A 23,492-nucleotide genomic window follows, 5' to 3' on the forward strand; every position below is an offset into this window, starting at 1 on the left:
GAGCGCAGCGCCACTCGTAACATTGTGACGTCACGGTATCGCAAATTACAGGTGTCTTTCAACAAACAGGTCGAAACCAAAAGCAACTTCTAGTGGGGCTTTTCTTCCGATGTTTCTCACTTATTTTTTACCAAGGTGATAGATGTGGACACACATGGCAGGCATTACTATGTTATACTTTATCGTGTTCAATTGTGTTCAGTCCGAGACGGCAGAGCGTGAGCGTGGCGGTGCGAGTCGGGCCCCAGCCTGCGGTGCGGACGCCGCGCACGCCGCACTGCGCCAGACGCGCCGGCGACGGCCAAGGACGCCCCCGTGCAACCTGTTTCCCCGTGCTCCACTGTGTGCTCCACAGTGTGTTCTACAGTCGGCGCCGTCCCGTCCAGGCCTCCCGCCTAAGTGATGGAGTGGCGCCGGCCCGGCCCGGCCTGCAGCACGGCGAAGCAAACTTGCCGACGCAATGAATGGGTGGCGTCGTCGGCGAGGTGCTATGCCGGCCCCGCGGCCCCTGCAGGTTAGGCCGCCCATCCGACGCCCGCGCCGGCAGGGTTGCCTACCCGTTCGATAAGAAGACGCCGCGGTGCTGCCGGCCGGTGCGTCGTCGCCGGGCTCAAGGTGGACGTGGCGGACAAGATGGATGTCATCGTGGTGTCCGAGCGGACCGGCCAGGGTCAGGGCCGGCCAGGGCCAGCGGTCCGCGCGCGGCCGCGCCGTGTCGCCGTGCCACGCGGGGAAGGCCACCTGCTTGACCTCCATGGCGGGCACGGCGGGCGGGCTGGCCGAAAATTCGGTAGGACGCTTGTCCTGACGAATGTTTGTGGCGGTGCAGTGCAGAGATTAGGCGATGCCTGGCGGTGCCGCACTGCGAGTGGCCGAGCGATTACTCCTGAATCGCCAGTGCCTCTCGACTCGGAGGCGACACCGCACAGCGCCGCCTAGCGCAGCCGAGCGCACCATGCCGACGGGGACGGGGCCTCTCACCCGGTTAGTTTCTCTGTTTCGGTGAGTGCGTCGTCCGAAATGGTATGAGCCACTGTTACACCGTTGCCGCCTTGGGTGTCCTCCAGGCCGTGGGGCGTCGCCGCGCTGCTGGTGGTCGTCGTCGTCGCCTTCGCGCAGTGCTGGCCCCTCTCCGGTCAGTGCCTGAGGTCTCGTACTGACGTACTGCTGGCGGGCGCGCTGGCAGCGGCCGAAACTGAAACACCTTTTGCTGGGAACAGGCCACCAGAAAGTCATCAGCACGACGAGTACTACGCCTGCGCCACCGGTGGGGTCTCAGGGAATATCCGCCGTCGCGTACGTGGTTGACCTGACGGTGGAAGACACCGCCTCGTCGTTCGACATCGCGACCGTCATCACCGTCGAGGCGACGGAGGCAGTGGACGTGATCGTCCTCAACGCCAAGCAGCTCGACGTCGCCAAGAAGGTCGTCGTCGACGGCGAGGACAAGAACGGCGTCTCAGTGCGGGTACGGGGATCATGCGTTCGAATCCTTGGCCGCGAGCTATCGCCCAGTCCGTCAGGCCCTCGGTCGGACCGTCACTCGGATTAGTCGGGCGGGAGCTCCTTTACTTTATCGGCAAACACGCCGGCGGCTTGTCGAAACCACAAACAGGACAACTTGTGATTTTTCCCGCCAACGCCCCGCAGGTCCCCGTCAGCGACGTGGTGTTCCACGAGGACCGCGAGGAAGTGGAGATCCTCCTGGGGAAGAAGCTCACCGTCGGTGACACCTACAATGTGACGGTCACGGCCACGGGGGTGCTCGGCGTGCCGTCCGGCGAGGGCTTCATCAAGGCCACCTACGACAGCGGAAAGAGGTGGGCGGGATGCTTTTGCGGTTTGTGCTGTTGTTGCCCCACTGTGCGGGGCCCAGTCTAACCAGCAGGGGCGTTGTCCAGCTGGCTGGCGGCGATCCGCTCCTCGCCGACGTCCGCCAGGATGGTGTTCCCCTGCGTGGACCAGGCCGGCGAGGAGGCCGACGTCACCCTGCGCGTCTGGAGGCCGGCCACCCACACGGCCATCTCGAACGCCCCCGTCATCAACTCGCAGTAAGCGGGGGAAGCAGAGACGTGCTTTTCTTGTCCTGTACTTTTCCGAAAGCTTACCCATTTCGTCTTTGTTCAGGGTCATCAGCGGGGGCCTAACCGTGAGTGACACGTTTGCCACGATCCGCCTGGCGCCGCACCAGGTCGGCCTCGTGGTCGCCCCACTGAAGCGCCAGAGCGCGGACGGCGACGCCGTGGTGCTGTGGGGCCGCGAACAGGCCGCCGCCGCCACCCAGGAGGACGCCCGCAAGTACGTGTCCACGGTGAACGCCCTCGTCGAGAACCTCAGCCAGGTGCCGCTCGCAGAGTCCCCGCTGTCCGTGGTGGCGTTGCCAGGTAGGCACGTGACGTGACGACGTCACAAAGGGTGCGAGTGGGAGCAAGTGCCCATGGCGGTCCTGGTGTCCTTCCAGGCGTGACCAACGCCGCCGCCGCCCCCGGCATCGTGGCCTTGTCCGAGGAGGCCGTGCTGGCGCTGCACGCGGCCGCGCCCTCGTCGACGCACCGCGACGCCCTCCTCCGCCTGGCCGAGGCCGCGGCGCAGCCCGCGGTGCGGGGCGCCACCCGGCCGGCCACCTGGGGGGACGCCTGGGCACTGCAGGGGCTGGCCGCGCATCTGCGGCACCGGCTGGCGGACCAGGTACTGTCAGCGCCACTGTACTTCCCTCACTCTGTGCTGTCCCTCCCCAACTCACCCCTCGCTGCCCTCCAGGCCGCCGCCGGCTGGCGGTTGGTGGACCAGCAGATGGCGCTGCAGCTGCAGGACGTGCTCGAGGAGGGCGCCAAGTCGACGGACGTCCCTCTGACCCCGGCCGACGGCGACCAGCTCGGCGCGGCGAGCGCCGGCAAAGGTTCGCGTCGACAATGACGTAACGAGAGGGTTTGTTAGAATGAAGACAATGACGCCGTCATCGTTTTGCAGGGGCCGCCTTGATCAGGATGATGGAGTACGCCCTCAACCCGAAGGTCTTCGACAGCGCGGTGCAGACTTTCTACTCTCGCAGGTACACTAGCGCGCTAGAGTGTCTGACCGTCAACTGTGGTGGTTTGCGGTGGATTCGCTGATGCTAATTCGGTGTGACTGCCTTCAGCGCTGGCAAGGCAGTATCGGTGGACGACCTGTACGACGCGTTTTCCGACGCGGCCTACAACGGGGACTCGGGGCTCGACGACGGCGTGACTGTCGTCAACGTCTGGAGCTCCTGGGCGTCCAAGGCCGGCTACCCCGTCGTCACCGTCATGAGGGACTACGAGAACAACGCCATCACGGTGTCTCAGGTAAGGCACGTCGATGGGTTAGGTTTAGAACGCGGTGCGGTGGTACTTCACTTCTGTCCGTAACGCTGCTGTCGGCCGACAGAGGAAATTCTCCTGGGCGTCCATCTCTGATCGGGGCGCTCTCGGCGCGGAGGACGCGAACTCCGAGTGGTGGGTGCCCCTGTCCTACACGTACGCCCTGGAGCAGCAGAACGACGGCGAGAGACTGCTGTCGCCCCGGGACTGGCTGGTGCCTGGCGAGAACGACATGCTTCTCGACCCCATCCCGCACCTTTCCAGCGACGACTGGGTGTACTTCAACCTGGACCAAGCTGGTGAGTGCGTTCGCGGTGCCCCCGCGCTGGCGGTAGGTCCACTAGCGTGCCTTGAGTTGAGCCACTCGACTTGCTCCTTGTTCCAGCGCCCTACCGAGTCAACTACGACACGTTCAACTGGCGCATGCTCTCCAGGGAGCTGCTGGGCGTGCAGTTCGACAAGACGCTGCCGGCGGCCTCGCGGGCCCACCTCCTCGGCGACGCGCTCGCCCTCGCCCGCGCAGGTTCGACGTCCGACCCGTTCGGCCCACGACGCACGGCGCCGACGCCCCCAGGCCTTCTGACTTTCTTCCATTTTCATTCCAGGGGAGCTCGACTACGCGCTGGCGCTGGACTTGGCGGTGTACCTGCGCCGGGAGGACGACCTCTTGCCGTGGCAGGTGGCCCGCCGCTCGTTCACCTTCCTGGAGGACCGCCTCCAGGGTGACGCGCTGGACTGGCTGCACCAGCTCGAGGCCCTGCTGCTCAAGGACGTGTACCTGGACGCGCAGTTCGGCATGGGCGGCGCGCCGGAGGGGCAGAACCCCGACGTGCGGCTGCTGCGGGAGCTGGCGGTGACCTGGGCGTGCGAGGCCGGGCTGCAGCAGTGCCTGGAGCACGCCGACCAGCTCTACAGCGAGTGGAGCAGCGGCGGCCAGTGAGTGCTCGGCGAGGTCAAGTTGCCCTTCGGCCAGCTGTAGCGTGCTGCAGCGCCTCTCATCCGCGGCGTGTTCCAGGGCGCCGCAAGCCGACATGGTGGAGGCCGTCCTGTGCCGCGCGGTGGCGTCGCGGGGTGACGACGCCCTCAGCTTCGTCCTGACCGCGCTGGCCGACGACACCCTGGCCGGAGGACAGCGTCGCAGCTACGTCCGCGCCGCCGCGTGCGGCTCCACGGAGCACCTGCTGCGGCGGTAGGCGCACGTCACAGGGCACGCAGTTCGTCCCTGACCTTGGCCTCGTCCTTGACCTCGTCCTTGACCTTGCCCTCGCCGCGTGTTGCCAGCGCCGTGTCCGAGGCCCTGGTCGCCAGCGGGCCGTTCACGTCGTCCGAGGTGGCCGAGCTGCTGGAGGCGGCGACTGCGCGGAAGCCCCACGGGTGGGCCGTCGTCACGGACTTCCTCGAGAAGGACTCCACCGGGATCCAGCAGAGGTACCGCCCCGCCGCCCTGCCGCCCTGCCGCCCGAAAGAAGCGCAGGCAGGCTCGCTCCAGGGGCTTCATTCATTTTACATAACGTTCATTACTTTGGCAGAACCGGGAACGAAGGGGAGCTGGAGAGGCTCTCGCTGCTCCTTGCGTCGAAAACGACCTCGCAGTCGCAGCTCGATGAGGTGGGCGCAGTGCACTGTAAACGATGAGAGCCGGGCCGCGTCGGAGCCATGTTTTATGCATTTGTTTTTGCCGAATAGCTGTTGCGGGCCGTGGCTGCGTCACAAGGCAGCGAGGACTCCACGCTGGCGGCGACCATCCGGAACGAGGTGGCCGTCAACCTGGCCTGGGCGAACCTCAACGCGGACCTGGTCGCCGACTGGATCCGCGTGTACCTCAACCTGCCGCCCGCCCCCACCACCCCCGCAGTGGTACCCACCACCGCCACGGCACCCACCACGACCACGAGGCCCACCACGGCCCGCCCCTCGCCCCCCACCACACCGACCAGCACCAGCACCACTCCCCGCGGCGCCGGCAGCGCCCCCGTCCCCGGCTTCGTCATGTGGATCGTCTCGCTGCTCGCGGTGGCCGCGGCCGCGCCCCGCCAGCGGTTCGCCCTACTTCGAGTGTAGGGACAGAACTTTGTTGCATGACGTTAATAAAAGAAATTACTTCACTTTCGTACTCTGGAACCTAATTGAGCGCTGCGCGTAAAGATCTGGTGCGTCTCCTTGGAGTCCGCATGCATTTGGCAATGTTTTGTTACGCCTTTTCGGCCCAGTGATCCGTCCCGTGCTGCCGAGAACAATGTTATTAAAACTTGTTTGTCGCCCTCCGAGCTCGGGTGTGCTTTGGATGAGGGCCGTATCTTCCAAAGATGTTCCAAAACTTTGCCTCTGAATGTATGAGTCGACGTGGAAAATGGGTGCCGAAATTCAAGACCCCATCAGAACTCTAATTATGTCTAGTTATCATTTCTAAACTGCTCAAAAACTAGAGGAAGTAAGGGCTCTTTTCGCGCTATGTCAAGCTGTCCATTTAGAACGTAGTAACGCACAAGAAGCTGAAGTACTGTTGTAGGCGTTGCCCTGCCTGATACGCCTGATAAATGGGTGCAACACCGTTGCAACCCATTATGCTAACTTTATCTTTTGGCAGAAAAAACTGAGATGCGCTCTTGACTTGGAAACTGATACAACTGTGTCGTGTCTACGGAGTGGTGTGAACATGGCGGCGCTCTGCTTCGTGTGCACGCGCATGCAGCATGCAGTGGGGGCAAGGAAATGATCAGACAGGATTCGAGGAATTATTAGCTGTGTATTGTGGTCTAGTCCGATATTTCTTTAAGAACTACTATTCTGATCCACGAAGGCGATTGATTCCCACCTCGTTCGGTCTTCCGCAGCTAAGGGTCCTCGGGGACACGTCGTGGACATTATTTGGACTGGGGATTGTTCATGAAGTCCAGTGGCGTCACACCGAAGGATATTACACATCGGCGAAGTCGAGCAGACGGCACTTAGGCGGAGGTGGCGCTGGCGGCCTTGCCGGCGGGCTTGCTGGCGGCCAAGATGGAGGGCAGGATTTTGCTGCAGTCGTAGCCGAAGCTAGCGTTGGCGGCGTCGATGGCCTTCTGCAGGACGCTCTGCCTCTTCGTGGCCAGCATGTCGACCAGGAACTTGCGGTAGACGGTGTTGACGACGTCGTTGCTGCCGCCCTTCTCCACCGTGATGTCGCCCAGCTTGGCGACCTTGACGTCGACGGGCATCACGTCGCACGTGTAGTCGGTGAAGATGAAGGCGATCTTGCCCTGCACGCTGGTGGCGCCGACGGTGGCGGTGAAGCGGCCGCCGGGGCCCTTCACGCTGGCCACCTCAGTCTTGTACTCGTAACTGAAGAGAGACCACAATTTGTTTGTTTCGTTTTCGGCGGGGGTCAAGTCACAGCCCTCTGCCCTCGTTCTACTCACGTTAGCTCGGCCTCGTCGATGCCGACCTCCAACAAGAGCGCCAGGTTGCCGACTTCGTCGATCTCCAGGGTGGCGTTGCCGAAGCGCTTCAGGGTCACGCCGCCGACGGGGGCGCCGTCGTCGGCCTCGATCTTGACGGGCGTGTTCCAGAAGAGCACCTTCACGGAGGCGTCCTCCTCGAGGTCGGGCAGGCTGGTGATTTTCTCGTTGTTGGACAGGCGCTTGAGCACCGCGTCCACGAGGTCGTTCACCACGAGGTCAGCCTGCGGCGTGCAAGCGTTAGAGCGACGGCCACGACCTCGGCCACGGCGGGCTGGCAACGCCAGAGGCTGTGACTGTGACATCCTTTACCTGGGCCGAGGCACACGCCAAGGCGAAGACGGCGAGCAGGGACAGGAAGGCGCGCATTTTGGAGTTGGTCTGGTCAGTGCTGAAAACCAAGTGGTGGACTGCTGCAGGGGGGTCCACCAAATCACCTCGGTCCAGATAAGCACTAATCAGATTCACCTGCCGCGGCGTGAGCGGCGTGCTGCCACTGTCACTTGGGGTGAGTGGTTAAGGCGGTGAATCCTGATTGACGAGCCGAGCCGCGGAATCCCAGCCACAAATCATACCGGATCTCGGCGAATGTCGGTGTGGTCATCGGACGGGATTTGCAGTTGTAGCGTGCCGGATGCGAATGGGAATTTAAGCACCACGTGGGAAGTTTGGGGGGGGGTCTTTGCGTCTATTTTATGTACAATGTTTATGGGGTTTATGGCAGACGCCACTCGTCAGGCGAACTGTATGGTGAACTGGGATAAGACCACGATGTACGTCGTGCAAATGACCACCGCCTGCAACAAGTTGGAGGGTTCACAGTGTGGCGGCAGTGGAGGGGGTTGTCGCGGCCGAAGAAGCACTCCACTCACACTGACGATGGTGGTGCGGTCGACGTAAAGGAACCCGCTCAACGAGACCACGGGCTTTCTGCTGTCGATGTCTTCCAAGAAGTAGACAATCTGCCGGAATACAGAACAGTGTGCGTAACCAACCACGCATAACTCAGCAACCACGATTCCAGAGAGAAAACGTGTGATGCGGTATACCTCTGTCCGCATCGCCTCGCTCTGGCCCGAAATGCACATCCTCAGCAGACTTTTGCGAGCCCTCAGGAAAATCTATTGAAAAGGAAAGACAGATTCTTTGTTTCGTTCTCGCTTACATTCTGAGCCTGGCTTCTCTCACCTGGTTGATGGCCACCTGCGCGGATATGCAGATTAAGAAGATGGCGCCACCGGTGGTGATGTAGAGCAACGTGTTGGCGACCATGCTCGACCACAGGCCCTGCAGTAGTTCCGGTTTGTCCTACACAGCGGGGAGAGGCACTTATTCATTGTTACAACTACAAAAAAAAAATCTTGGATCCTGAGGTCTCTTTCGTCGTGTAAAGGGTTAATATTATATGTCGTAACTTTGGACGATACGTAACACTTTTATGATAACTTGAATAACGTTACGTTATTTAATCAGGGTTCATTGTGTGTTATGGCAAAGTTAAGGATCCCTGAAAAACATCAAAATTGGGCCAAAATTGTGTTATCTAAAGCCACTACCGGTCTGGCAAGGACTGTTGGACCCTGGGATCGCCGCCAGCACTTGAAAAGGAGCAGGACTTGAGACGGCGCGACAGGAAGATCACCGTGCTTCTGTATCGGATATCGGTCGAGGGGTTGTGCACTCTCTAAAGCTGTGACCAGACTAATTCCTGTACGCCTATTACGCTGGTATCATACGCTGTTACGCAAGTGTCCTAGAAGATTGGCATTGTCGGGATTTGAAAGCGGCTAAAAACAACCCTAAAAGGGTAAAATATTGAGAAATTGGCAAGTTTTTTCATTATTCTTGCAAACTCGCTGACAGCCTGAAGGCGTACCACGCTGAGGAGGTCTTGGAAGTTGCCGAGGAACGTGTAGACGAAGCTGAAGAAGTAGGCGACGCACAGCACGAACATGGACAGCAAGTGCGGCAACTGCACCGCGCTGTTCGACTCGCAGAACGCCTGCAACATCTGCACCACCGTGGCCTTGGCAAGCAGCCCTCTGCCCGCCACTGCCAATCTCCAACATCCAGTGAGGAAAAGCCCGAGTTGTACGCCATTCCCCCCGCACGCCTCAGAGGGCGCCTTCTAGCTTAAGGTTCGGTCGGTTTGCCTTGACGACTTGCAGCCACAGCAGGCGGTGCATGCGGATGCCGACGGCGCCCCGGACCTTGGCGTCGTCGGCCATGCGGCCCGCCAGGGTGGCCGCCAGCGCGGCGAAGGCCACGAAGCAGCTGATCCAGATCTGGGCCAGGCCGGACATGGCGTACACGGCGTGCACCAGCGGCGGCAGGGTCCACGCCGGCAGGCCTGGACGGGCAGAGAGCGCGGAGCGCGGTCAGCGTTTGTCGGCTGGCTGACAGACACCAGCAGGGAGGGGCCAACGCGCACCGAGCTGGTACGCCAGGGTGACGGAGAGGACGGCGGCGTGGATGAGCAGCAGCCCGGAGATGTAGTCCAGCCACTTGATCCCCAGGACCAGCGGGCCGCCCGTCAGAGCCACGTACATCGCCTGGCGGAACACGATCACGGAGTCACGACTCAAGCGTCAGGCGCAGAGCGCCACACTGTAACAGGTACGCTACCTCCATGCGGCGCCAGCCGGTGGTGAGCCTGGCGTAGCCGGGCATGGAGGCGAACATGGGCACCGGCAGCACGATGGTGAAGGCGCCGATGACGGTGACGGTGGCGTGCTGCGCCATCTCCTGGAGGGTGCGCGCCTTCCCCTGGTTCCGGGGGCGAGACGGACGCGCACGGCATGGAGATGGCACGGGCAGGCTCCGCGACATCCGCCCAGGAGGTAGGCAGCGCCGCGCTGCGCGGCGGCAGCTTGGGCCGCCTACCCCCCAGGCGGGCTGACGGGCCGGCTCACCTGTCGATGGTGCGGCTGTACAGGAGCCACACGAGGGACATCATGTAGGGCACGAAGAGGATCCAGCCGATGATGGTGTAGTAGGTCCACCGGGCGCGCCAGGCGAAGCGCATCACCCCGTTGTCCGCGAAGGCCACGGGCAGGATGAAGCAGCAGCGCGCCGACCGCCACAGGTACAGGATCTCCTGCGCGATGGCGATCCTCTTGGCGGCCGGCCGGCCGGGCCGGGCGGGCCTGGTGGGTTTGGCCGGCGCCACGGCCACGGCCCGGTGCGCCTTCACGGCCTTCATGCCCTTCATGGCGTCACGGCGCCGCGACGAGACTCGCGGCCTTGCGGCCCACAGTGGTGTCGCAGTGGCGCTCGCCACCCGGCCCGTCGTCCACGTGCCGTCGCAGGGGGAGTCCGAACAGGACTGCGTCTCTCTGTCTCTCTCGCACCTTCACCGGGCGCCCCGCGGACCCGACAGAGACAGGGCGAGGAAGCCCTGCCCGGAATCATCCTGCAGTGCCGTGCCGCACGCATGTTTGTCCGGTCAAATTTGGGCCGAGCCATCGACAAGTACGACGCGGCCGGCGTCCTGCGGCCACGCGGCCCAATCATTGGTGGCGCACTGGGACTTTTTTCTGGTGCCGTGCCCGCTCCCTGCGCCGCCAGCCCAAATCACGGCCAACCGTCGACCAGTCAACGACGGTGCCGCGACCAGCCCTTCGCCATGTGGGAACGGGAGGGACAGTCCATTGGCGACTTGGGAGGGCTTCCCTCGCGTCTCCCTCTGCGTTCAGATCATCGGTTTCAACTGTTTGTTTTTACATCGCGTGGCGCAGCCTATCGTTTGCAGGCAATGTCGATTTCAATTCGTGAGTCAGCACGATTAGTGACCTCTCGTTTACGTCGCAGGCGCTTGTCAAAATAGAGCATTCTAGGACTGCCAGTACTTAGAGTGGAACCAAAATGTTTTTCGGCAATGTTCCTGTGTGTTTCCTTTCGCGCCATAATTTCTGCAGCGACCAAGGGGCGGCGGCGGCGGCTCAGCCTCGAACCCCTGACCTGCGCCCTGTCGAGCGATTCCCCACTCCTCACTCTGTCTCTCTCGCACCCCTACGGCAGACTCTATGCGTGCGAGAGAGACAGAGCGACGAGTACCGCTCGACTGCTGCACCTCGGCGTCGTCTGCTCTGCACATGCCTAGGCTGCCCGGTCCAGCTCGGCCCAGCCAGTTCAGCCAAGCCAGTCCCTTGGCAGTGGTGTAGTGGTAGTCCGGCCGGCCAGTCGACACACGAACGCACGCGGCACGCGCACGGCGACGCGACGACAGGAGGCTGCGACAGTCCGAGAGGCACGCCGCCAGCGGAGCACGGAGCCAGTGTAGTGTCGTGTGTTGCCGCTCAGGGACCACAACCAACCACAACATCGCCGACCCCGTCCTCCCGGTGCCGCCACGCCCGCCCTGCGCGTCTACCGCCGTGTGTTTGGAGCAGTGCCTGCGTGCCCCCGTCGAGGCCCTCGCCCACCACACCCACAGCCACAGTGAGTGAGTACTACTACGCGGATTGTCAGTGTGTCTGCGCGTCTGTGGGTCTGGCACTGTTTTGAAATTGCGAAAGGCGTCGCGTTGCGCTGCGAGGCGACCACTTGACAGGAGAGGGGGTTGGAAAAGAGGGGGAGGGGTGATTATGAAGGGTTGAGTCGCACTGTGTGAATTGCAGTGGATTGCTCGAAAGCCCAGAAAAAGGGGGAGGGGAGGGGAGGGGAGGGTTTGCTTTGATGTTGTGCCTGTTTGTATATGTTGTTGTTTGCCGTCCCTCTGTCACACTGTCGTTTGTTGTTGTTTTTGTGATGGTTCATTAACTACGTAATGCACTGAACGCGAGAACCGAGCTGCAGGACCGGTGCCACAGTAAAACGCCGTCGATTGAAACCGAGGGTGAAACTCTCTGCCCACTTTCCAGCGCGCGCGGGGCAAAGGGGTTGCCCCTCCCCTAGGTCTCTCAAATCCAATACGGGATTGTTGTCACTGTTTTATATTTTTGTTTTTGCCGGTTTCGAGGTGTTTGCTTGTGGGCCGGGGGGTACACGCTGGGAGAGCCGCCCGGTGCTCGGTCCCTGGAAGGAAGGACACCTAGGAAATCCCCCGCGCCGCCCCGTGTACCGAGAGAGAGCGAGAGACAGAGAAAGAAACAAAGAAAGAGACTGCGAGTGAGAGAGAGAGAGGCTGTCCCCTACCTGCACGCCAGCACTTTGCACTCGTCAGCAGAGCGTTCGTTCCCAGTCCCAGGAAACCCTTCCCTCGACCGAGAAACGTGAATATACTGCGGCGTCGAAGATGAAGGAGCCTGCGGGGGCGACGGATGGCTGCCATTTTGTTTGTCGGGGCCGTCCGTGTGCGTGTTGAATAAATTGCACGTGCGTGTTGCAGATGGCGTGCAGCATGCTGGAGCCGATCGGCGTGGGGATAGGCCTCCCTCTTTCCCGCCGCCGGGCGTCCCTGGCGTCCTTGGCGTCGCGACCAACCCCTTCCGTCGCCGAAAGGGTCAAGGAGTCCGCGAACCCGCCAGGTAGGGAGGCCGTCGAGGGCCGCCACAGGCCGCCACTCCGTCTCTCTCGCACCCTCACGCGGAAAGTCGCATGGAGTGCGACAGAGACACAGGGGAAGGACCTCCACGCATCGGCGTGTTGCCTGTCCTGCCCTCAGGTGGTTGTCTTGAACGGGCCTTGCCGATCTCTGTTGCAGGTCCAGGCTCTGGTCCAGGCCCAGTCCGAGCGCGGCGCATCACCGTCAAACGCCTCTTCTCGATGCGCAACTTCGGTGCCCGCGTGCCGCTGCTGCTGGGCAACCCCGAGGAGGGCCCCCCCGCCAGGGCCACCGGCGGGACCTCGGCCATGGCCTTCAACGGGCAGGTGGCGGGCCGCGAGGGCCGCGCCCACCAAGCCCCTCTCCCCGCCTACCACTACTCGCCCGCGCCCGCCTACGCGCCCGCTCCTCCGCCTGCACATCCAGGGTACTACCCAGGGCAGTACGGGGCCAACACGGAGCAGCCCTTCGACACCTACCCCGCAGCCTCCACCCAGAGCTTCTACGACGGGGCGTGTCGGAGCTCGCAGCTGTCTGCTGCTTACCCCGCCGAAGCGACTCACTACCCCGCTCCAACCTACCCCGCCCCAACCTACCCCGCCCCAACCTACCCCGCCCCAACCTACCCCCGCAGCACCTCTATCCTACCCTTCTGCCCCGCTTGCATATCCATATGCAGCAACAGAGTACCCTTACGCCCCTGCAGCGCCTGCCTACTCTTACCCCGCGGTATCGCACCCTTACCGCGCCGCAGCGGCCCCTTACCCCTCTGCAGCAACCAGTTACCCCTCTCCAGCAACTATTTACCCCTCTGCAGTACCGACTTACCCCTCTGCAGTACCGACTTACCCCTCTGCAGCACCGACTTACCCCTCTACGGTACCGACTTACCCCTCTGCAGCAACGAATTACCCCTCTGCAGCACCGAATTACCCCTCTGCAGCACCGAATTACTCCTCTGCAGCGTCTGCCCAACCAACGGCAATGACTCATCCTGCAAAAGAGTACCCGCCAGGACCTTCGCCGGGGTCTTCGGGGACTTACCCATTCGGTTGCCCGGCCGAGGAAGCCCCGGCCCCCGCCCCCGCACAGGCCTCGGAACTGCCGCAACGATCCACCTCGCCAGTGCAGGAGGTCCAGTATGGTTGTGAGGCCGTCATCTTATCGAGCATCATTTTCTCGCATATCTGATGGCGGCACGAGAGTGGATACATTTTATCGTAAGGTCGATGACAATGTTTTATGACAATGTTTTATGATTTTTTTATGGATGTATTGACCATGCTCACTCAGTATGATGTTTTATTTCAAAATTGCTCGGCCAACGTTTGTAATCAAGTAATTGACTTTTGAGTAAAACCTAGAATTTTAGAATTTCAAAGAATGACCCGTTTGTGTTGCTTTTTTAAATTCCATTAAACATCCTCTCATTTTTTTTTTTCTTTTAACTGACACTGAAATAGTTGCCAGGTAATTATTGATTCGTGTTTGAGTAATCCGTAATAGCGTGCACGCCGAGTTATCGTGGTGTTTTGTAGGGCAGTGGCTGGTTCGGACAACCTATATACGTAGAGCAGTGTGTTTGCTGATGGTGTCCAGGGTTGTACTGTACGTGCGGTGTGGTGCATGTCCTGGAGTGTGCCGTAGCGCTGAGGTCAAGGTCGTCAAGGCCGTCAAGGCTGCAGCTCATGCCCGGCACAATTGTTCGCAGGACCTCTGGACAACGTCCTCTACCTCGAGGACTTGGACTCCAGCGGTGCTTCGTCTCCGTGGGGCTCCGTCTCGCCGAGGGACCCCTTGGCCCTCACGCCGTCCGCACAAACAAGGCCCTCGCCGTCCACCATGGAGTCCGCCTTCTTGAACGTGTCTCATCTCCGACCTTCCCAAACGCCGCCGCCCGGAGGTGTGTCCGCTAGAGTTTGTGACTTCGGCGTTGTGCCTGTGCTGTCCCCGTCTACGGCCACAGGTGTGAACCGACTGACGTGTGGTGTGCACTCGCCTCGTGTGCGCCACCCTCCTTTCCCTCCTTTTTAAACTAATTTTGTCCATGTTTGCAGGGTTTTGTCACCGACGGTCGGTCGCGCTGGCGTCTCCCATCTCTTCTTCAACGAGAAGATCCTCCCCGTCGGCGGGTTGGAGCGATGTCGGTGCCCCCGGAGCCGAGCCCGGAGCAGGGGAACAAGAGTTGAGCGAATCTTCGCTCGATCTGGAAACGCCCCTCGCTGAACGGATCGCTGCGCGGTTCCCCCACTACTACAGCGGAAGGACCGTCGGTAGTCCAGAGCCACGGCCCCATAACGTTCAGGTAAGAGCCTGGACACCAGACATACTCCGTGCCAACGTTGCGGCCAACCTCCGCGCGTAGGGTATTCGCAGCGTCCCGCCCAAGTGCTGCCAATACCCCGCGCTCGGAGGTCCTCCCCAAGGTTACTGGCATTGATTGACAGTTTCTCGAGCGAGCGCTGGGTACCGTCGCGTCTCTTTCTTTCTTTCCCATGGGCAGTACGAAAGAAGTACTGGGCTTGATTACGAGAAGTATGCAGGGTCACCCTGAGGTTTGAGGCGTGTGGGCCAGTTACTTTGTAAAGCTTGTAAAGCTGCAAGCTTGCATTTATTGAAAAAAAAAAAAAAATGGGGCCGTAGGAGTAATGAGACAGCCTTTAAGCATTTTAACATTAATCCTGGAATTTGCTGAAATGACTCCATGTTTGTGAATGTGTATACGTACACATTGTTCTACGGGCATGTTGAATCAAATACCGATTCTCGATCATTTTCTTTTCAACTTGACTGATGGTTCTGTTTTAAGCCATTATCGGCTTTGTCATAGACATTCACATTTTGTCTCAAGCTCCAGTATTTTAAAAATGTGAACTGGTTTGACTTTCAGGATTTAGCTGCTGTTGCCGGCACAAGTTCAGGATCCGAAAGTGCACCAGAACTTGTCACCCGCCGTTTTTATGAGCTTCTTCATGTTCGCTTAGCTGACAATTCTTCTCAAAATGTATCCCCCTTTCCACCCAAATAATATGAATTAAAAAAGAAACTTTGTTTGCTAATTGTAATAACATTGTATTTCGTTACATCTCCTCCAGACCATTTAAAATAGAAATAACATCACAACTCAAATTAATAAATTAAATATACATACTTATACAAATAAATATCAGACTTACTTACTGCAATATTTTGTCAGTAAAGAGAAATGTTAAGAAAACATATGACTTCAGTACAATTCAATACAATGAGAGAATTTATCACAGACACCAAAAGAGAACAAAAATGGTAAACATCTTTACACTCTTATATGGAAGTTCATTGGGAAACATTGAACGGTGTGAAACTTAACAACCAGAGTCATTAAGACTTTCAGACAATTCTTACCCTGAAAAACAAAACAAGATAAAACAATCCTCATCTCACAGAATTTGACTTGTGGTGCATTCTCCTTCACAATGGAGGAATGCCTTCAGATTTCTAACAATTGTTAGTCAACAAAAAAATAAGTTAAATATTTGGCTCTAATTTTAAAGCCAACTATAGATATGTCTATCAACTTTATTGATATGATCTTACTTGTTCAAAAATCAACATGATGGGTCTACTTTGGTGATTCATACCAGACAGTAAATCACTTCCAATCACATAAACATACTGTACAACAGGACACGCAGTCTGGCAGTCAGCGCAACTTTGTAACAACCACAATACTATGTTCAGTCTAAAATGAACAAAAACTGCTAATGCATTTAACATCAGTGATCCAAACTGGCTTGCTTGGAAAGGGTAGGGTGTTGAAAAGACCGAGTGGAAGGTCGCTGAAAGGCCTGGATTGCTTCAGTGGCTCTCAGCGCCGAGTCAGAGTGGCTGCCGTTTTCAGAGAGGTCGACGCCCTCGTGGTGACCGTCGGCGTCCCCGTCGGCGTCCCCGTCGGCGTCCTTGGCGTGCGCGAGGCCTCGAGGTCCCGCTGCACCAACGCCGCGTCCTGCATGAGCGTCACCAGGTGCGCGACCCGGCCCATGGACATCAGCGACCCCACCCCGAGCCGATCCTGCCGACATCAAGACGAAAACTTAATCACAGCACAGCCGGTGTAGCACGACCTCCAGAAAGTCCACTGCAGATTGGGACACGTACCACGCCGCAAGAGAAGACACCGTCGTCGCCGCGCTCCTTGTAGGCCCTCACCACCTCGGACGCCTCGTGGAGGGAGACGCGCGCGTGGCGGACCAGCGCGTCGGGGGCGGAGAAGCCCAACCCGCACACGCACTTGTGGGAGCAGTCCGCCAGCGGGTGGCACTTGGCGATGTGCAGCGTCAGCAAGTGGCCCTTGGTGTACTGCTTGGCGGGGCACTGCGGACACTGGAAGACGGGCCTGCCGCCGTGGGCGTGGCGAACGTGCGCCTGGAGCAGGTCGGCGGCCGGGAACCAGGCGGCGCACACGTTGCAGTGGAGGTCGCGCAGCTCGTCCACGTGGCTGCGCACGTGGCGCAGCAAGTTCTCCACGGTCTCGGTCGAGGCGCCTGGAACAGCAACAAAACCAGCTGAGAATGGCGGGACAGAGAGGCGGGGACGGAGAGCGAAGGCCCATTGGCGTGCGGGTGGAAAACTTACGGCACAAGTAGCACACCAGCAGCGACGCGCGGTCGGGGTGCGAGGCCATGTGCTTGTTGAAGGCGGCCAGGGTGCGGCACACGGCGTGGCAGCGCGGGGCGGGACAGGGAAGGCCCTCCGGGACCGTCTCCTCGTGCACCAGCATCTGGTGGGCGCGCAGCAGCAAGGTGGAGGGCAGCCGGTCCAGGCACTTGGGGCACGACGTGGAGGGCAGGGCGTGCGTCGTGGCCACGTGCACTCGCTGCGCCGTGGCCGAGTCGAACGACTCGCTGCAGCACGGGCAGCGAAACCACGTCGCCACGGCGTGCCGCGTCAGGCGGTGCCTGGCCAGGGCCACCTTGGACGGGAAGACGGACTTGGGGCAGTCGACGCACGTGGGCTGCTCGACAACAGGCAGCTGCACCCGCGAGAGGCCCGCTGACGAGGGCTGGGATACCCTCGCCGCAGACGACAACGCCCTCGTGGGGGCCGATGTGGGCGCAGAAGTGGTGGCAGAGATATGAGCAGACGTGGGCACAGGTGCGGGCGCAGATTTACAAGCAGATGTCTGCGCCACCCTAGACAATATTCTGGGCCTGGCTCGGTTAGATGTCAACGTCGACGCCAAGGTGGCCGCCGTTGAAGTCGCCGTTGTGGCCGCCGTTGTGGCCGCCGTTGTGGCCGCCGTTGTGGCCGCCGTTGTGGCCGCCGTTGTGGCCGCCGTTGTGGCCGCCGTTGTGGCCGCCGTTGTAGCCGCCGTTGTAGCCGCCGTTGTAGCCGCCGTTGTAGCCGCCGTTGTAGCCGCCGTTTTGGCCGCCGATTTGGCCGCCGATGAAGCTGCCGATGAAGCCGCCGATGTAGCCGCCGATGTGGCCGCTGCCCGACGCAGAAGTCTTGGGGCAGACATGGCAGCTGACGTGGACGTCGATGTGGGCGGCGTGGGTGAAGGCGCCGCAGTTGTCACTCTCGGGAACGCGAGCACCCAGTTCATTTTACTGCCATCCCAGCGCAGCTGAACTTGCCCCGGCATCCGTGGTGAAAATCGGCTCAGCTGGTCATTGAGTTCAAGGGATCTCTCTTGGGGGATGACATTAGAAGGTGGAACAATCCGGTGAACCTGGATGACTCCTGCCTGCATCTGCCTGAAATAGCCCGTAGTGCTGCCCATGGCCGTGGTTGGTGCGCCGGCTGGAACTGAGGCGGCAGGGGAGGCGGCAGGGGAGGCGGCAGGGGAGGCGGCAGAGGAGGCTGCAGGTGTCGGTGTTTCGGCGGCCGGGGCTCCGCTTGCTTCGCTTGCCTGGCTTGGGCTGGCGTTCTCCGCCGCGACCAGGGGCTCCTCCTTGATGACGTGATCCTCGACGCTGAGGCTGTCGTTCTCCAGCTCTGCGATGCCGAGGTCACCGCCGTCGGGTTCTTCCAATTTGATGGTCACCGGGGTCACCGCAGGCGAAAAGTACTCCTCGACTATGTCGTCGCTCTCCAACTTCAGCACAGGGTTCACGCCGGAAAGATAACAAAAATCTTCGATTAAGTCGGGAGTCTCGTCACGTTCTACTGCCTCGTCAACTTCAACGGTCTCGTCATCATCAGTATCGTCGTCCTGCTCCAGTTTGACGGTCAGAGGGTTGGTGAAAGTACTTTCTTCGATGACGTCGTCGTCCTCACTCTGAGCGTGCTTCAGAGCGTGAGTTTCGGCAGCCGCCTCGCTGGGGAACGCCATGCCGCACCACGGGCAGGTGTACTCCGAACAGTGCACGTCCATGGCGTTCTCGTCGCAGATGTAGGCCACCATGCAGTTGGGATGTTCTTCCTTGACGCTGGCGGTGGCTTCGGTGGCTTCGTCCGCCGCGACAGTCGCGGCAGGTGTGGGGGATGCACAGGGGGCGTCTTCTTCAGTGGCTTGAGGAACTGAGGGGGAAACGGGGGAAGTGGTGTCTGCAGTCTGGCAAGGAATGGTTGAAGCGGGGCACTCGGGGCCCGGCAAGGGGGTCGTGGGAGTCACGGCGGGGGGCGACGGGGCCGTTGTGGAGGGTGAGGCAGCGGGAGAAGGGTCGGCAGGGAGTTCTTCGGCTTCGTCTGCGTCTGAAGCACTCACAGTGGGGGACTGCACGGTGGGTGCAGGCAAACCGTCCTCCATGGTGGCGACGAGGTCGTCAGCCTCAATCAACGCCTCCCAGTCCAAGTGCAGCACGAGGTCGTCGTCGGCGCCGTCCTCCTCGTCGTCCACCCTCGCATCCACGCCAGCGACCTCGAGCTGCCCACCTGGCGGCATCGGACAAGCAGATGGCTCGACGGTTGCCGAGGGCCGGATCACGTTTTCGGACAGAGACTCCGTTTCCTGCTGAGTAAGCGAGTAAGTGTTGCTGCCCGGGGACGCAGCGTGCTGACAGGGCAGGGCTGGCGGCGCGGGGCTGGCGGTCGCCGTCGGAGTCGACTCCGTTCTCGTCTCGGACACCAGCCGGGGCGGCAATGCAGGGTGGCAGGCTGCGAAGAGCGTCCCGTTGTCGCTTGCACTGGCAACCGTCGCCGATGCCACGTTGTCCGCGGACACCCTCAGCGCCAATGCAGCAGAGCGTGGCGAGGAGGCCGCACGATCTCTTCCTGAAACAGGCAAGGCAGAGAGGCAGGTCAAGGCACTGTGACGGCATTGCAAACGCAGCTGTTGCTGTTTATAGCTACTCCTATTCACTAAGATGACAGCTGTTGACAGGCTTTGCAGTTTTGGAAACAATCCGATGCATTAATATTACGTAAATTGCAATTGCCTGAACAGACAATGACAGAAAACAAAGTCTTTAGCCTGATCATTGTGGTAGAATTCAAATTAATATTTTGCACTTACAATCAGACCATTTCATTTTGAGAGTTATTATTATTATCATTAACACTGACTGATTTTACTTTTAAAAATGATAACTTAAGTTGTACAGTCTTCATTTCAAAATTGGAACTCACACCAAATTGCAACTTTGTCATAATTTTTGCAATTCGGAAATTTCTGAGGTGAATGTTTAAGCATCACAATTACATTGATAAGATTGAATCTGCATTACGTTCCGCTTTGTCATGAAAGTAATACATTTTATTTCATAATATGTGCCATAATCACAGAGAAACAGAAGACCATAAGGATTTTTCCGAGGTTTTTCATGTACAGTAAAAAGTACGTAACTACTCTTCGAGTAAGCATAAATACTTTTACTACTTGATTACTGATTCAATGCAATCATAAATAATAATGTTCTATGCAGTTAGCCTGTTCATTTTAAACATGTTGTAAGTTAAGTTCAAAGTACAATAACCCTCTTTGAAGCTATGAGAAGGTAAGGCGGTGGAAGGATCCTATTGAAACAGTGCAGTGCAGGCTCACTAAGCAGCTAAACAGCTCACTTATTACCAGAAAGGCAATTCAGTTGATTTGATATTAATAGCAAATAAGACTCCTCGAATTCTCTAATAGCTTTTGAAAAGTTAAACATACTAGAAGTTATAAGCAACAGTATTTCTTTAGGAAAATAAGCCTTCATCAATTATCAAACTAATCATTATGATTCACCGAAACCACTGATTTCTGTAAACTTAACAGAAGTTGCCTCGGATCACCACAAATACTTGTTAGGAAAGGGGCAGCAAGTCATAAGGACACTGCGGTTGGTTCATTTCATTGAAATTATATATGCCTTGACTGCTGTCGTCAATCACGCAGGCTCAATTTGAATCATCCTGTAAATTATTTATGTCTCTGCTCCTATACATAATCAATTACATATCAACTGCATAGAGAAGAAAACTCCTTTCAAATAATTTAAGCAGTACCCATGTCAATTTTATCAAAAACGAACATGTGAATACCGTTAAGATTACTGAATTAGAAAGTGGTTACAAGTGCACCTAACCTACTTCATAATACTGAAAGCTATATTAAGCTTTGTGCATTTTTCCCTACTGTGTAACAATATAATAAAAGGCTGTGAAAAATCAATGATGTTAGACCGTTTCCACTAAAAGAGAAGTTTTCTTTGATACAGTTCCGGGAGGAATTATATAAAAGCTAATCAATAGTTGCAGTTGCAGTTGCGGCTTTGAGAATTGGTCATAACTCTAAATCTGGACAGACAGCTTTCACTTCAATCACCGGAAACCACAAACACAGTAAAATTAAACAGTTTTATAGACAAATACACAGCGCAATTTTCAATTTGAAGGTGGTACTGTAGTGACAGTCTTACTGTCCATCTGAGTGTATTCTACCATCCATGCCAATTCTCAATCAAACATTCATTACACTGTACCTTGACTTGTGTGTAGTCCACGAGGTGCCCGCGGGCGAGGCGACTTGGGCATGAGGCTCTGGGACAGGCCTTGCAGGAACTCGCACTTGCTGCAAGTGCAGGACCGGTGGGGGCACATGTCCTCGCCGTGGCGCCTCACGAACACTGCGCCGTCGTGAACGCAGCAGCGTGCGCAGCGCGGCCGCGACCGGCGCCGCTTGCGCAGCGCGCGCAGCGCCCTGAGTCCCTCGGCCTCGTTCTCCTCTCCGCTGGGGAAGCTGAACACGTCTTCGGAGCGGTCCAGGTCCGAAGGGGAAGCCGACTGGCGCCGGATGCGTTTCTGGCCGGCAACCTTCCGCACAGGCTTCCTGGGCTCGCTCTTGGACTTGAACACGACGTACACGCCGCGGCTGCCCAGGCTGCCAGGGCTGGGGCCGCTGGGGCTGTGCACCAGCAGGCTGGACAGGAAGGGGTCCTTGCCGCCGCTGCTGCGCCGCACCTTGATGGGGCCCAGCACGCGCGGCTGCGGCGCCGGCTGTGGCCTCGGCGGCCTCGGCTGCGGCGCCACGATGGCCGCCGGCTTGCTGACGGGCGACTTGAGCAAGTCCAGGGCGGCGCGCACCGCGGAGCTCACCAGCAACTCCATGTCGCCGCCCGTCTGCACCGTCAGGGGCACGTCCACGGGCGTGGGCGAGGCGGCTTTCTCTAGGGCCTCCGTCGAGTGCTGGGCGTGCTGGGTCGCACGGTTCGAAGCGGGCGAGCCGGGTGCCCCTCTCTGGGCGTGAAGTGAGTGCTCCAGCCGCGGCGAGGGCGTCCGCCATGACGGCCGGCAAAGCTCCGAATCCGACTGCCGCCGGAAGATGGGTCGTAGAGGCTGTCGACCTTCTTGTCGTACTTCCAGGACGGCGAGCGACGGTGCAAGTAGAGGCTCCTGGTGCGAGGGCTGGACGTCCTCCAGGACAGGCTGGCGAGGCTTCGGAGCGGCGACGATGGAGTCCACCTGCAGGGCCCGCAGCGACACGGTGCAGAGCTTGTCCACCCCGTGCTCCTCCAACAGCCTGCAGTAAGAAGACCCGGCGCGGCACAGCCAGCAGTCACGGCACGCCTCGTAGGGGCAGGGGGCGTGCGCGGCGCGCGGCACGCCGTGGCGCAGGCAAGAAGGGCAACGCGCTGGCGGTCCTGGTGGCGGTCCTGGTGGCGGTCCTGGTGGCGGTGTAGACAGTGCAGGCGCGGGCGGCTCGGCCCCGGCGGTGTCCGGAGTCGGGGGCAGTGGTCTGGGCGCTGGGCTGGTGGTGGACCGGGGCGACGCGTCGACGGCAAGCTCGGGGTGCCCTCCCTCGGGACTCGGCAAGCCCTCCCGCCCGAACAGCACGGCCAGCTTCCTCTGCGACAACGGCTTCCGGAAGGGCCCCCTCCTCTGGGGAGTGACGCCCTGCACTGCGAGCCCCACGGGGCCTCGGCCGCCTCGGCGGGGAGAGCGCGGCGTTGTGGGGCCCACGGCCGCGGGCCCACGTCGCGGCCGCCCCCGCGGCCAGGGCGGCGCCGCGGTCCTGGCCGCCGCCCTCTTCTGGACCCGCACCATGCTGGCTGGCAGCCCGGCTGCCTCAATCTCGGCACCTGCGGACAGAAACGGTCGCATTTCAACAGGACAGCTCAGCGCAGTGGCAACACGCAGCACTCATTTTTTCCAGTCAGGAAGCTCGCTTTATCAGAGGGCGACCCTGCCTGGGTGACCCTCTCGTTGAGCGCCAGCTGCCCGACCGTGTCGCTGCCGGCTGACAGACAGCTTGACAGCTCGACACGAAGCCCCCAAAAACCACATAACTCCTTAAAACTAATTTTACTGGGAATGATAAATTGAATGACAAATTATAAAAGGCAAGACGATATTCTATTTTATTTTTTTCAACTTCATAATGTTGTTGACACTTTTCAGTGTTCATTTGTTTTGTAAACATACACAGAAAAGAAACAACTACAACAAACATACTAGAAATGAGTTTTGTATTTTTCCAGTCCACAAAGATAAAGCACATGCGTGGAGGTGGAAAACGGTGGCAGGGGACGCACTCGCGCTGCGTCTGGCTTGTTTCCGCGTCGCAGGCAAGCCAGAGGCCAGAGGCGATGGAAACAGCCGCCGGAATTTAGGTTAGGGTGCCCGTGGACGAGCCCGAGAGTGGCAGAGGAGCGTCGAAGTTCGCACACAAACGCCAGGATTATTGGAAAACCCGACCTCCTTTCCTTGCCGACGTTAACTTGGTTTCGGCCGCAAAAGTAAACACTGCCAAAAACTCGAAACTAGCACGTCTGCCTGTCGAAACAATCGTTTGAAAACTCGGTTGCACTCCCAGAGCTAGCCAGGTCA

At 59.1% G+C, this 23,492-nt stretch overlaps 6 protein-coding genes across 9 annotated transcripts; 3 read left to right on the forward strand and 3 right to left on the reverse strand.

The window, feature by feature from the left end:
- The first annotated feature begins 754 nt into the window (after window positions 1–754).
- Window positions 755–2,401, forward strand: LOC117641175 (endoplasmic reticulum aminopeptidase 1-like). The gene is made up of 5 exons (XM_034378315.1): window positions 755–790; window positions 1,280–1,468; window positions 1,651–1,820; window positions 1,902–2,051; window positions 2,128–2,401. The coding sequence occupies exons 1-5, from the start codon at window positions 755–757 to the stop codon at window positions 2,399–2,401; spliced, it is 819 nt and encodes a 272-aa protein (XP_034234206.1).
- A 229-nt stretch (window positions 2,402–2,630) lies between these two features.
- On the forward strand, window positions 2,631–5,454 carry LOC117641062 (aminopeptidase N-like). The gene is made up of 11 exons (XM_034378165.1): window positions 2,631–2,688; window positions 2,761–2,899; window positions 2,971–3,052; window positions 3,140–3,326; window positions 3,409–3,640; window positions 3,727–3,864; window positions 3,947–4,277; window positions 4,357–4,530; window positions 4,623–4,769; window positions 4,871–4,949; window positions 5,028–5,454. Exons 2-11 carry the CDS (start codon window positions 2,794–2,796, stop codon window positions 5,400–5,402), a joined length of 1,851 nt encoding a protein of 616 aa, XP_034234056.1. The 5' UTR covers window positions 2,631–2,688; window positions 2,761–2,793; the 3' UTR covers window positions 5,403–5,454.
- A 613-nt stretch (window positions 5,455–6,067) lies between these two features.
- On the reverse strand, window positions 6,068–7,249 carry LOC117641573. Its single transcript, XM_034379030.1, has 3 exons — window positions 7,091–7,249; window positions 6,740–7,002; window positions 6,068–6,662 (listed from the first exon to the last, which is right to left on the reverse strand). Exons 1-3 carry the CDS (start codon window positions 7,145–7,147, stop codon window positions 6,290–6,292), a joined length of 693 nt encoding a protein of 230 aa, XP_034234921.1. The 5' UTR covers window positions 7,148–7,249; the 3' UTR covers window positions 6,068–6,289.
- A 132-nt stretch (window positions 7,250–7,381) lies between these two features.
- Window positions 7,382–9,607, reverse strand: LOC117641176. Its single transcript, XM_034378316.1, has 6 exons — window positions 9,404–9,607; window positions 9,172–9,330; window positions 8,655–8,903; window positions 7,967–8,086; window positions 7,828–7,899; window positions 7,382–7,740 (listed from the first exon to the last, which is right to left on the reverse strand). The coding sequence occupies exons 1-6, from the start codon at window positions 9,605–9,607 to the stop codon at window positions 7,513–7,515; spliced, it is 1,032 nt and encodes a 343-aa protein (XP_034234207.1). The 3' UTR covers window positions 7,382–7,512.
- A 910-nt stretch (window positions 9,608–10,517) lies between these two features.
- Window positions 10,518–13,650, forward strand: LOC117641127 (vegetative cell wall protein gp1-like). 4 transcript variants are annotated; one of them, XM_034378241.1, is made up of 3 exons: window positions 10,518–10,548; window positions 10,881–11,218; window positions 12,423–13,650. In XM_034378241.1, exons 1-3 carry the CDS (start codon window positions 10,533–10,535, stop codon window positions 13,452–13,454), a joined length of 1,386 nt encoding a protein of 461 aa, XP_034234132.1. In that variant the 5' UTR covers window positions 10,518–10,532; the 3' UTR covers window positions 13,455–13,650. The 4 variants fall into 4 exon arrangements, 2 of the variants coding, with proteins under 2 accessions (XP_034234132.1, XP_034234133.1); XR_004587478.1 differs by lacking the exon at window positions 10,518–10,548 and adding an exon at window positions 12,108–12,246 and having other exon boundaries at window positions 11,080–11,218; window positions 12,423–12,561; XR_004587479.1 differs by lacking the exon at window positions 10,518–10,548 and adding an exon at window positions 12,108–12,246 and having other exon boundaries at window positions 11,084–11,222; window positions 12,423–12,561.
- A 1,660-nt stretch (window positions 13,651–15,310) lies between these two features.
- On the reverse strand, window positions 15,311–22,637 carry LOC117641178 (proteoglycan 4-like; the record flags this gene model as incomplete). The annotated part of the gene is made up of 4 exons (XM_034378318.1): window positions 15,311–16,314; window positions 16,401–16,786; window positions 16,878–19,457; window positions 21,149–22,637. Coding segments are annotated over 4 exons (4,659 nt in total), but the record flags the coding sequence as incomplete, so codon positions are not given.
- Between the last annotated feature and the right edge of the window lie 855 nt (window positions 22,638–23,492).

This window comes from Thrips palmi, unplaced genomic scaffold (assembly GCF_012932325.1).
Source record: "Thrips palmi isolate BJ-2018 unplaced genomic scaffold, TpBJ-2018v1 HiC_scaffold_15, whole genome shotgun sequence".
Taxonomy (NCBI): domain Eukaryota; kingdom Metazoa; phylum Arthropoda; class Insecta; order Thysanoptera; family Thripidae; genus Thrips; species Thrips palmi.